The sequence below is a fragment of the Meleagris gallopavo genome, chromosome 2 (assembly GCF_905368555.1).
Source record: "Meleagris gallopavo chromosome 2, MGAL_WU_HG_1.1, whole genome shotgun sequence".
NCBI classification, from domain to species: Eukaryota; Metazoa; Chordata; class Aves; order Galliformes; family Phasianidae; genus Meleagris; species Meleagris gallopavo.
In genome coordinates, this window is record NC_139405.1 from 39,326,851 (window position 1) to 39,339,498 (window position 12,648).

A 12,648-nucleotide genomic window follows, 5' to 3' on the forward strand; every position below is an offset into this window, starting at 1 on the left:
AATCATAGAATCATTAAGATTGGAAACGATCACTAAGACCATCTAGTCAAACCTTCAACTCCCACCATGTCCACTAAACCATGTGCCACGGTGCTACATCCAAAAAACTTCCCGAACACCTTCAGGAATAGTGTCTCCACCACATCCCTGGGCAGTATGTTCCAATGCCTCATCACTCCTTCTCAGAAGAAATTTTTCCTGATACACAACCTAAATCTCCCATGGTGCATCATAAAGCTGTTATGTCTTGTTCTGTTGCTATTTACCTGGGAAAAGAGGCCTGCCTCCACCTCACTACAACCTCTATCGTTTTAGAGAACAATAAGGTCACTCCAGAGTCTGCTCCAGCCTAAACAATACCAGCTCCCGACAGAGACCTCCCTAGAGACAGCTAGTAAGAAAGGTAGAGAATAGAGAAATTGTGTCCCAGCAACAGTGGTTTGCGTGTTTGCTTGGTACCCATCTCCTGAGCTAAAATTGTTTCTAGGGGAGGAAAACAGCAGGCACTGATATTTTCATCCTGAATTACAGTGGCACCAGCGGGCAGTGGACAAGGAGAGCTGTCCTGTTCTCTGCCGGTGCTTTCATCACAAACCAGGCTGGCTCCTTTTCTCTTCATTTGCACACACCTCTGCTAATGTCCTCCCAGCGTGGAGGGAAAATGCGAGAGGGTACTTTTGTTTGTCACGAACACCACTAGCAGGGAACAAAGATCTCATTTTGGTGCTGAGATTGAGAGAACTTGCAAACAGAGCAGCTGAACTCTGAGACCCTCTGTGGGGACGTGCCTTGCAGTGTCACAGTACTGCCACAACATCAGGAAAGGCATCAGAACAGCAGCGAGTCTTGTAGGGGGACAAGCTGCTGCGTTCTTCCTTCCCTGGATGCTGCTCCCAAGCCACTGCTTTGCCCCTCAGCCTGAAAATGAGCTCCCCAAGAAGCTGCTTGTGTTCTGTGAATTGACGGGGAGGAGGCAAGGAGAGTAATGTACTCTAGGGACCGAGTAAGAGCTTCCACTGCCCCTTTGCAGCAAGGGATTGCCTCTTACTAGTGGCTGAAAGCAGATGGCTTTGTTGCTGTTTCAGATCAAATCACACTGTAGTTTGGAAAATCATCATTAACAATAATGTAACTTTTAATATCTTTAGGCAAATCTGTCCTGCACTTGTTTTACAGATTATTTATTCTCTTGCACTATTTAGGGGAAAAGAACAGCTTAACCTATGCCAACATGCTCACAGGCATTGCATACCTTGGCATTAACTTTGTTTTCAGTATACCTTCTTTCAGTATCAAGATGTTTTTCACCACGTAATGGCAGTAATCTTCAGAAAGCTTCAGAGATGTTTCTGAAATCAGCTGCTTTCTGAAACTATTGGCAAGTTTCTCTTGCATTTTTTCTCCAGGCTCCTTTTGATTCTGTGCTAATATTTTATAATCTGCCACTCCAGCCTCTAAGCGCTGCTTGAGAGCACCCTCCTTCACTCGCAGCTCCTCATTTGCCTTTTTTTGCAGCAGCGACTTTGGGTGCTCCAACTCCAGCTATGCAGAAAGGTCACACACCTATATACAGTGGAAAAACAATGCTGTCCTATATTTGTTTTCAGCTTATTTATTCTCTTGCACTAGTTGGAGGAAATGAACATACTGATGTGTTCACAGATGTTGCATACCTTGGCATTAGCCACATCCAAATCCTGTTGCAAGGATTTATTTTTTTTCAGTGAGTCACTTAAGTCAGCAGAAGTTTTCAGGGATGCTTCTGTGATCTGCTGCTTTCCAACAGCCTCAACAAGTTCTTGTTGCAGCTGTCTGACTTCTCTAGAGAAACAATGGTGCAGGAGTGTGAAGCAAAAGGTAAAAAACTAAAGCCTGCGTTTTTATTTTTGCTTACCAGTTCCTATACTTAGATCATATTTCTGAGTGAACCGCAAAGGGAAGAAAAGTGGTAGAGGAGAATCGCCCGACCCTCACTGGGGCTTGGATACAGCACTTGCCAAATGGCAGCAGAAAGGGAAGAAAACAGAGGCAACCCGAGGGAGGGCCTTCCCGGCGGGTAGCTCATAGCTGGTAAATTCTAGAAGCGCCAGATGCCTTTGGGAGCTGCTCTACTTCAGTGTCCACCTGACCTTTTCTTCTACTTCGTCTGTCTCGCATTTAAATACATCACTCACTGCTCTTTTCTGGTTGGTCTTCCAGCTGCTGACAGAGTAAATGCGGACATTTACATCGGGGAAGGGAAACGTCCCTTGAGAAAAATGCAAAGGGCCATTCTCAGGAAAGAGAAGAAGGTCGCTGCTGTAGGCATCTCCCTTCTGAGAGAAATGGAGGGCTCTGTATGTCAGCCTGACCCTACCCACAGGGAAGTGTGATGCCTCCATGGGGCCAAGGTCAGGGATATTTCTAGAAGACTCACAAGTCCAATATGCCCCTCTGTTTACTACCCTTTATTAATAGTTCAGGCCAGCAGTAATGAGGTTACAGGCCTTCTTGGCCACCAGGGCACCCTGCTGGCTCACGGCCAACCTGTTGTCCACCAGGATCCCCAGGTACTTCTCTGCAGAGCTCTTCTCCAGCAGAAAGAGGGGAGGAGAGGAGAGGAAAAAAAAAAAGTGTTAACCATTTATGGCCATCCAGCCCAGCCTCTTCACTGATGAGGCAGGGCACTCCCAGGCTGGCACCTTGAGAGAGAAAGCAGTGGGGGGGGAAGGGCAGGGAGGTACTGGATGGGTCTAAAAAAAACCCACAGCAGTGGCAGTGATCTGAAGAGGAATGTTAATTTACTAAATCCAACAAAATCAAACAAAATGAGAGAGTGTGTCCAAAGCTGAGACCTTAAGCTGTAGGCCGCAGAGGGAACCACGTGCTTCTCGGCTGCGAAACAGTCTGAGAGAGAGAGTGAGAGAGAGAGAGAGAGAGATTGAGAGAGGCTGGTGTGCTGCCAGGAGCTCCATCTTTTTTTTTCTCTGGGCATGAAGTGTGCCAGGGAATGCTGCTCCTCCCCTCCGAGAAGTGGAAATGCCCAAAAAAGGCAGTCCACAGAACCAGAACATTAACTCTTTAATTCCCACTGCTTTACATGATGTTATGACATGGAATACCGACAACAAAAAAATCACAAAACCACAACAATTATGTAAAGCAGATATTTTGAAATGCAGTGTACACCGGGTTATCGCTATGCTTTTACTCAGAACATCAGTCTAACAGTTAAGTGCACTGTGAAGCATTTGCAGAGACAAGGAAAGGAACATATGTCTATTAAAAACAATCTGTTGGAACAGTTAAGCTGAACATCTCCCTGCACTTCCAGGGTATGGGAGTTGCTAGGAAAAGGGCACTCCGTGACTAAGTGCCAACAGAGCTGTGTTTCCATGCTTTCCTACTGTAATTGTGCTTACCAGGAAGCAACACCCAGCAGGTGTTACCAGGCTTTTAAGCACAACTAAGTGCCCTTGTGAACAGAAACCAGCAGGCACAGACCTTGTCCATGTCTTTCTCAATCTGCGGAAAAACTTCTGGATCTTCTCCATGATCCGATGGGACTGGGTACTACCACCAGCTGCAAAAGCACCAACACCACAGTGTTTGGCAGTGCCAATACCTGGAATTGTGCTTGCCAGGAAACAACACTGAACACAGGTCATTTTGCATATGGTTGTACAAAATGTGATTGTGCAACTGCCATTAGTATGTAACATCGTTGTTACGTTTTATGTTACTTTCCTCAACAAATCATAATAAATATCAAGGTACTGGTATCTATATAATTTGCAGCAGTGCTTCCCAGGCTCCATATGCACATTTTTCTTTTAAGCAAACATTCTGTATTACTGTAATTCTGTAAAAACAGGCTACAGAATAATGGGACTAGCTCAGAGTGCTTACCCTTAGAAGAAAACATTCACAACGGCAGTTATGCTGAGATGGAGGAACTTTATTGAGAAGCAAAGATTACGCAGTTCTACAAAGAGGAAAAGTGTGGCACAGAAGGGGTTTTCTACCCAGAAAGACCACTGCTCAATTTATCTCTTAAATCCCTGCACATCATTTGCTGAGCTTGAGTGACTTTGAAAGGTTTCAGTTAGACCAATGGGGCAGAAATTGCCGCTGCTTCTCCAGCTGTGTTGGAAGACAGAGCAGGTCAGAATTTGCTTCTGCTTCTTCATCAATGTTGGAGAGACTGAAACAGGGCAGAAATTGCTGCTGCTACTCCATCTATGTAACAGTTATTGAATCGGGCATACACTAGTGCTTCTAGTCCATCTGTGTAGGGGAGATTGAGCAGGGCAGAATTTGCTCCTGCTACTCTATTTCTGTTTGAGAGGTTGATCAGTGCAGAAGTTGCCACTGCTTCTCCATCCATGTTGGAGAGATCGAGAGGGGCAGAAGTTGGCGCTGCTCCTCCATCTGTATTGGAGAGATTGGTCTGTGTAGAAGATGCCGCTGCTACTCCATCCATGTAGGTGTCATCGAATGAGGCATAAACTTCCACTTCTAGTTCATCTGTGTGAGAGAGATCAAGTGGGACAGAAGTTGCCTCTGCTACTCCACCCATGTTGAAGTGATCGATCTGGGCTGAAGTTGCCACTGGTGCTCCATCAGCTTTGGAGAGACCGAGTATGGCAGAGGTTGCCCCTGCTACTCCATCTGTGTTGGGGAGACTGAGAGGGGCAGATGTTGCTGCTAATACTCTATCTGTGCTGTCCTCTGCCTGTTCAAAAGTAATGAATACAAATTGTCAACACTTCAGCAAATCAGCTCAGAAGAGGATGCAATGGCAAGCATTTTATAAATCCAGAGGACTGTCACCTGCATGACTTCAGATTCCAAAGGGGCTTGTCCTTGATTTTCCTGATCTGTGCAATCCATGCAGTGCACGCAAGCACTGCACTTAGAGGGACAGAAGGCATGTTCAGTTGTGTGCATTTCCTATTGCACTCCTATGGGCCTTTTCTTGGCAACGTGTTCCAGACTGACAGCAAACAGGGAGAGAGCAGCACACACTTGCTAATAGGTACTTTAATGTTGTTTTCCTGTGTGCTACGGTTTTTACTAGCAAGTTCTTCCCCGAATCAAGACTGCTATGAAAGACGCAGCAAACTTTATTCACAGAGGTGCTAACAGCCCACAGTAGCTCCAGGCAGCCTTTCTTCCTGCTTCCAGCTAATACTGGCCAATGGAGGCAGGGGATGATGGGGATGACCAGAGGGGAAGAAATGATGTCTAGAAGGGGTGTCCATTTATTCTGGGAGGTATATATGGGCAGAATGGGCTATGTGGCTATGTGCAGGGAGGCCAAATTCATCTGTGGGCCAAGCTTCTATCATCAGGACATGTGCTGATTTTGCCACGGATGTTGGGTAGAACAGCCATGACAAGAGGAGGAATACTGTATTATTTTAGGGAAAACCAACCAAACAAACAAATGACAACAACCAACACCACCACCAAGAAAAGGAAGAAAATGTTTTCACTTACTTGCCTTATTTATTTGCAAGGCTTCTTCTAATGTCCTCACCCACCTGGAACAGGTTTTCTGACAAGTCTAGCTCTGCTTGCCAGTGTGCTATTTGCCGCAGGCTCTCCTGATGCATGCTTTGGTCTTTCTCCATTTCTGATGTCAGAGCTGCAATTCTCTGCCTCTGTTGCTTTCTAAACGTTTCTTCTTCGGCATTGATCTCCTCTAGCCTGCTTTGAGAGGCTGCCTGCATCGGAAGAAGACAATGCAACTTGAAGAAACAGGAAGAGGCAGACAGTGCCACATCCATGTGTCCTTGCAGCCAGTTCCCATACCCAATGGAAACAAGATAGCCCTGCTCAATGAAGGAGCCATGCTTCCTTCCTACCATCAATACTCAGGAAAGAAGTCAGAAATGACTAAATGTCTTTCCATTATTTTTATCTCAGAAAGAAATGTACCTGCTCTTTCTGCTGTTTTTACGTGAAAGCTAGTATTGAGCCACCTCCAACTCTATAAGGAAGGGGATGAGGAAAAGGCTACCTATTTCTTATGCACCAAGATCACACGACACACACAGAGGCACTTTCACACATCCCTCTTCAGCTCTCCAGCTTCCCTGCAAGGAAGCCAGAGGCACTGCACTAACAATAAGAACTAAATGTCTAGCAGAAAATTCCTAAAAGCAATGAGCACAGCGACAAATCGACGCGGTGTGGATACAGATAGAAATGGCGCATCAATTTACCGGAAAAAAGAGGCTGGGCTCTCGCTTCGGCCCCATTTCTTTTGGGGCACTTTCTTCGTGCCGCCTTCCATTCTGTGAGAATGGGCTGCAGCCCGCTGCAGTGGCCTGTGGGCGATGTTGGTGGACCAGGTCTTGCAGCGCCCGATTTTTCATTTCTAGATGCAGCGAGGTTTCCCGTTCCACCTCCAGCTGTATGGTCAGTTCAGACACCTGTGTGCAGTGGAAAAAACAATCTCCCTTAATCAGAGTGCTCTAAAATCCCCACATTCTGGGAAACTCATTCAGATGCGTGTGTTGATGCAGTCCCTAGCGTAATGCACTGAGGCTGTAATTTTTGCCAAGGAAAAGAAGTGCGTTTTTTCTAAAGCAAGTACGACTTTCTAATCTTTGCTGAGAAGACTGCTGCAGTCTTGACCCTTCTATAAAGAATGGTTCCAAGGCAAGGGCACTTGACTCCTTCAATAGAATTATGCAACACCCATGCCTGCGAGGTAATTCTCCTGCCACAGACCTCCCTGGAGACAGCTAGTAGGAAAGGTAGAAAACGGGTTGCATTCCAGCAACAGTCATTGCAAGAGGTTTGCGTGGTACCCATCTCCTGAGCTAAAATTGTTTCTAGGGGAGGAAAACAGCAGGCACTGATATTTTCATCCTGAATTACAGTGGCACCAGCAGGCAGTGGACAAGGAGAGCTGTCCTGTTCTCTGCTGGGGCTTTCATCACAAACCAGGCTGGCTCCTTTTCTCTTCATTTGCACACACCTCTGCTAATGTCCTCCCAGCGTGGAGGGAAAATGTGAGAGGGTACTTTTGTTTGTCACAAACGCCACTAACAGGGAACAAAGATCTCATTTTGGTGCTGAGATTGAGAGAACTTGCAAACAGAGCAGCTGAACTCTGAGACCCTCTGTGGGGATGTGCCTTGCAGTGTCACAGTACTGCCACAACATCAGGAAAGGCATCAGAACAGCAGCGAGTCTTGTAGGGGGACAAGCTGCTGCATTCTTCCTTCCCTGGATGCTGCTCCCAAGCCACTGCTTTGCCCCTCAGCCTGAAAATGAGCTCCCCAAGAAGCTGCTTGTGTTCTGTGAATTGACAGGGGAGGAGGCAAGGAGAGTAATGTACTGTAGGGACCGAGTAAGAGCTTTCACCGCCCCTTTGCAGCAAGGAATTGCCTCTTACTTGTGGCTGAAAGCAGATGGCTTTGTTGCTGTTTCAGATCAGATCATGCCCTGATCAGGAAAACCATCATTAACAATAACGTGTCTTTTACTTCTTTTACTGCTTTCAGATAAACGTGTTCTGCACTTATTTTCAGATTATTTCTTCTCTTGCTCTATTTAGGAGAAAAGAACAGCTTACCCTATGCCAACATGCTCACAAGCATTGCATACCTTAATATTAGCCTTGTCCAAGGCTTCCTTCAGCATCAAGATGTCGTTCTCCAGGTAACGGCAGTAATCTTCAGAACGCTTCAGAGATGTTTCTGAAGCCGACTGCTTTCTGAGACTGTCGGCAAGTTTCTCTTGCATTTTTTCTTTACGCTTCTTTTCAATCCACACTGATATTTTATAATCCTCCACCACAGCCTCTAAGCACTGTTTGAGAGCAGCCTCCTTCACTCGCAGCTCCTTGTTTGCCCTTTTTTGCAGCAGCAACTTTGAGTGCTCCAACTCCAGCTGCGCATAAAGGTCACGCACCTGTATGCAGTGGAAAAACAACAGTGTCCTATGTTTGTTCTAAGCTTATTTCTTCTCTTGCACTCGTTGGAAGAAATTAACAGCTTTGCCTCATTTAACATGTTCATAGATGTCGCATACCTTGGCATTAGCCTGGTCCAAATCCTGTTGCAACTTGGAGTTTTCTTTCTTCAGTGAGTCACTTAAGTCAGCAGAAGTTTTCAGGGATGCTTCTGCGATCTGCTGCTTTCCAACAGCCTCAGCAAGTTCTTGTTGCAGCTGTCCAACTGTTCTCTAGAGAAAGAGTGGTACAGGAGTGTGAAGCAAAAGGTAAAAAACTAAAGCCTGCATTTTTATTTTTGCTTACCAGTTCCTATACTTAGATCATATTTCTGAGCGAACCGCAAAGGGAAGAAAAGTGGTAGAGGAGAATCGCCCGACCCTCACTGGGGCTTGGATACAGCACTTGCCAAATGGCAGCAGAAAGGGAAGAAAACAGAGGCAACCCGAGGGAGGGCCTTCCAGGCGAGTAGCTCATAGCTGGTAAATTCTAGAAGCGCCAGATGCCTTTGGGAGCTGCTCTACTTCAGTGTCCACCTGACCTTTTCTTCTACTTGATCTGTTTCACATTTAAAGACATCAGTCACTGCTCTTACCTCGTTGGTCTTTTGCACATCTTCCAGCTGCTGACGCAGTGAAAGTTTTTCATGTTGGAGCTGGGCCACTTGTTCCTGCAGAACTTCCCACTCTGCAGTTCCTTTTCTTGGTTCACCTTTTGCAAGGTATGAAGCATAACATTGCTCTGCCTGCCTCTGGGCCTGGAAAAATACTTTTTCTGTTTCTTCTAAAAGCAATGTCTCTTTCTTGAGAATTTTTTCCCATTGCTCCAGTTGTCTCTTTTGCCTGTGAGCTCTCCTATTGGATTTCTTCTGCTGCTGAGGCAAGGTCTTGTTGCTCTTTTGCAACTCAGGGATGTTCCCAGGGAGGTTTTCTGCACAGGAGGGCTCAAGTCTCTTAAATCCCTGCTTTTTATCATTTGCTGACCTTGAATGACTTTCAAAGGTCTCAGTGAGACTGAGCAGGGCAGAAGTTTCCACTTCTATTCCATCTATGTTGGAGAGACTGAGTGGAGCATTAATTGCTGCTGCCACTCCATCTATGTTGGAGAGATGGAGCGGCAGACCATTTGTATCCCTTCTTTTTTTCTCTTTTTTCTTGGGGCCTGTGCCCACCTGTCACGGACTTATATCTAGGAATAACCCTGTGACAGGTACACAGCATACACGTGTAGTGAGGCTGTGTCATATGCACTGTAGGTGTGTAAATTACAAAGCTGAAGTTCAGATCAACAAAGCAGTCACCATTACATTCCAACAGATGACTTCATATTACCAGAAAAATAGATTGATGGATATCTCCAGTGAATATGAAAAGCAAAATAACAAAACATTTTCTGAAGCTTTGCTTGGTGGCCATTGCAAGGCAGCTGCCTTAAAGGATTTCAGGAAAAACTGTGAGCACACCTTGTTCAACACTGAAGTGCACTCACTCCAGGGTCTGTTGTTACTTAGAAACAACTGCACAAGTCTTAAGAGGAACCAGTCTATTTAAGCAGCAAAACAATCAGTGGAGCAGAGTTTCCAACAAGCATATGCTCCCTTGTCCTGCTTTTTGTCGTTACTCAGAGCTGTGCTCCATTTCCACAAGAATGACCTTTGATTTATTCCCTTACACTGCTCTCACACACACAAGGGAACCATCAGTACACAGCCCAACTAGGAACAGCACACACCATTAGGCCCTATGAGCAGACAGCTGCTGGCTCAGCAGCCGCACTGAAACCATCCCATCTAGAGGAGAACACTAATTTGGGGCATTTAATCTCTATCCAGCTATTCAATTTCTTGAGACTCATAGAAACATTATAGTCACATTCAGCAGTGTGTTGTTAGGGTAGTATGATTAGATTGCGGTTGGACTTCATGATCTTGAAGGTCTTTTCCTTCAAGATGAGCAATTCTGATTCTATGATTCTGGAGGTGTTGTGCAGACCTTACAGGACAGCGATAGGACAAGGGGGAATGGTTTTAAGCTCCAGGAGGGAAGATTTAGACTAAATGCTGGGGGGAAGTTCTTCACAGAGAGAGTGGTGAGGTGCTGGAACAGGCTGCCCAGAGAAGCTGTGGATACCCTGTCCCTGGAAGTGTTCAAGGCCAGATTGGATGGGGCCCCGGGCAGCCTGGTCTAGTACTAGATCTGGAGGTTGGTGGCCCTGCAAGTAGCAAGTGGTTGGAACTTGATGATCTTTGAGGTGCCTCCCAACCCAAGCCATTCTATGATTCTGTGACAGGATGTAACCACATGTATGGCCCTTCCCTATTTGCCACCACTGTATTCTTATGACAGCTTCCATCAAGACGTTCATGCTGAGGACGAGCTCTCCTTTAAGTTCAAGCTGGCAAAATAGTGAGAAAGATCAGAAATAGATATAAAAACTAGAGATGGTGATGTAAAATGTGTGACAGAGGTTATGGAAAATTTAAAGCAATACATTCAGTCATCAGCTGACTTTGTACATCCAGTAAAAAGGTGAAGGCAAATATTGGACTATCAGTCTCTGACAAGGTTATATGTAAAGAAAGTGAAAGTCAGTTAAGTTTTTATGTCAACATTTTAGCTGCACGATGTGCTAGACTGATAACAAATGTGTTACAAGACATCTTGGATAGCTTTGGAAACCATGGAAGCCTATAGTATCATTAGCACCCCCTGCAACTCAAGCAGCAAGTTTATGGAAGCTAGGTGACAGACAAGGAAGAAAAACAGACAGGACACAAAGAAAGGTACCTCAGTGTCTTAGCATCATCCTCAAGCTAGAAAACAGCATGTATGGACTCACGGTCAAGGATTAGTAGTAGTTCCAATCAACAAAAACTGAATCAACCACAGCTGCAGATGAGAACTAGTAAGAAAAGATCTTCTAAACCAACAGGGTACTTCTGGTACCTACATCCTTACACGCCCCTTGCTATGAAAGGTACTGAAGTACCTGCTGGATTACTGGACGTGCTGCTCTGAGCACAGAACCTGGGAGGAAGGTCAGACACAAGAGCCTCGGCACCGTGCTGTCACCACCTATCAGACACACATGGCCTCCTGGTGAAATTTAACTCCTACAGCAACAGCTGATTAAGTACAGAAATTAAAACTTGGAATATCCCACTCATTAGAAACAAACTTTACTCCTGAATATGAGAATACATAAATAAAGAAATAAATAAGGAAAACTGTAAAAAAAAAAAAATTGTTAGCTTGTTAGAAGCTTATCTAGAAACACTGCTTGACTGCTGCAGCAGAGGAGGTGAGAGTTCCCTTTTAACAGCAGCCCACATGGTGAGCTCTGAAGATATGCGTTACACCACACAGAGCAACAATACGGAGCAAAACCTATGCAACATTTAGTCATATTTGTTTTTTGCTCTTCCTTTTATGTCACAACACAAGCTTCAGGTAGAGAAGTATAACCCCTTGTGACGATGTTAAAATCACCCAGACAGAAATGGAACAAATGACATCACAACTCTTGTACTTTCAGTGTTGTTTTTAATTTGCTAACACTCAAAAAATATGCCATGCTGAAGTACCAGACTTTTATTAATTTGACAAACATGCTTTTCTCTAATGTTTTTTGTCTGTACACTTAGAGGGCTCTTCAGCAGCTCACTAAGTAACCACATGGTGAGGAGGGAGAAACAGACAAAGCATTCCATAATGAAGAATGTTCACGCTCTTAAAATGCAACTCAAGAAAAAACAAAGGAAGAGAAACACCCGGAAGAAGAGGATCTGATCCTAATGAGCCTTCTAGAAATTGCTGTCAGCAAGTGGAAAAGTTCTAAACTTTTTAAACTGTCAGCTTTCAAAACTCTGGTTCCTTAAGATTCCCAAAATTCCTCTTGAGAAGACTCAAAGTGTCTGGTGTAATGACATGTGAAAGGAACTTAGCATTTGCTTCATGCTTCCCTCCCAGCAAAGCCCAAAGTCAACCCCTCTTTGAAATCTGTACAATCAAAGTGCAGCAGTATTCTGATTGATTAAAAATATGCCTGAAGGACATGGCATTCCTCTTTTTCACTGACCAGTTAACCCACCAAATATGCAAGAAGTTTAGAATTAATCCTCTCTCTAGAAAAGATCACATGCTAATCATAAATACTGAGAATTTAAGTATAACTAGGAATACTCATTTTCAAAGCAATTGCTGCCAGACAAGCATCCCTGACTTTACGTGCCATAGGGAGCTTTGGTAGTGATGCCAGGTTGGGCTCCTTTCCAATATCAGCGCACAGTGGAGCAAGGGTATAGAAATGTGATCGACAGCCTACACGTCTGGGAAAAGAAAATAAAAAAGAGATTTTATCTCACATCTGTACGTGCCAAAAGTCATCACAGTGTATCAACCTGCCGATGCTCTAAAACTGAGGTTGTAATGATCTTCCATTGTGATATGACAATGACATTTGTTTCTGATTTTAGAAAGTAATCCTAATTGAAAAGGACACGCTATTTGGTTTATATGTGGCATGCTATAAGGTACGCCTCAGAAGCGTTTATCAAGCAACCTGTTACAGAAAACTGAACCAGTTCTTCAAGTGTATGAAAATCTGCCTCATTTATGGGATATATATTCCTCTTTGAAGGGAACCCTGACGGACTAGCTGCAAACATACTCTACTGCTGATTATTTTGTCACAGGAGCAAA

The 12,648-nt window shown here is 44.7% G+C and overlaps 1 protein-coding gene across 1 annotated transcript; it reads right to left on the reverse strand.

Annotated features, from left to right (window-relative positions):
- Window positions 1-5,486: 5,486 nt before the first annotated feature.
- On the reverse strand, window positions 5,487-9,122 carry LOC146544943 (uncharacterized; the record flags this gene model as incomplete). The annotated part of the gene is made up of 5 exons (XM_085218426.1): window positions 5,487-5,708; window positions 6,210-6,419; window positions 7,603-7,899; window positions 8,020-8,181; window positions 8,535-9,122. Coding segments are annotated over 5 exons (1,479 nt in total), but the record flags the coding sequence as incomplete, so codon positions are not given.
- Between the last annotated feature and the right edge of the window lie 3,526 nt (window positions 9,123-12,648).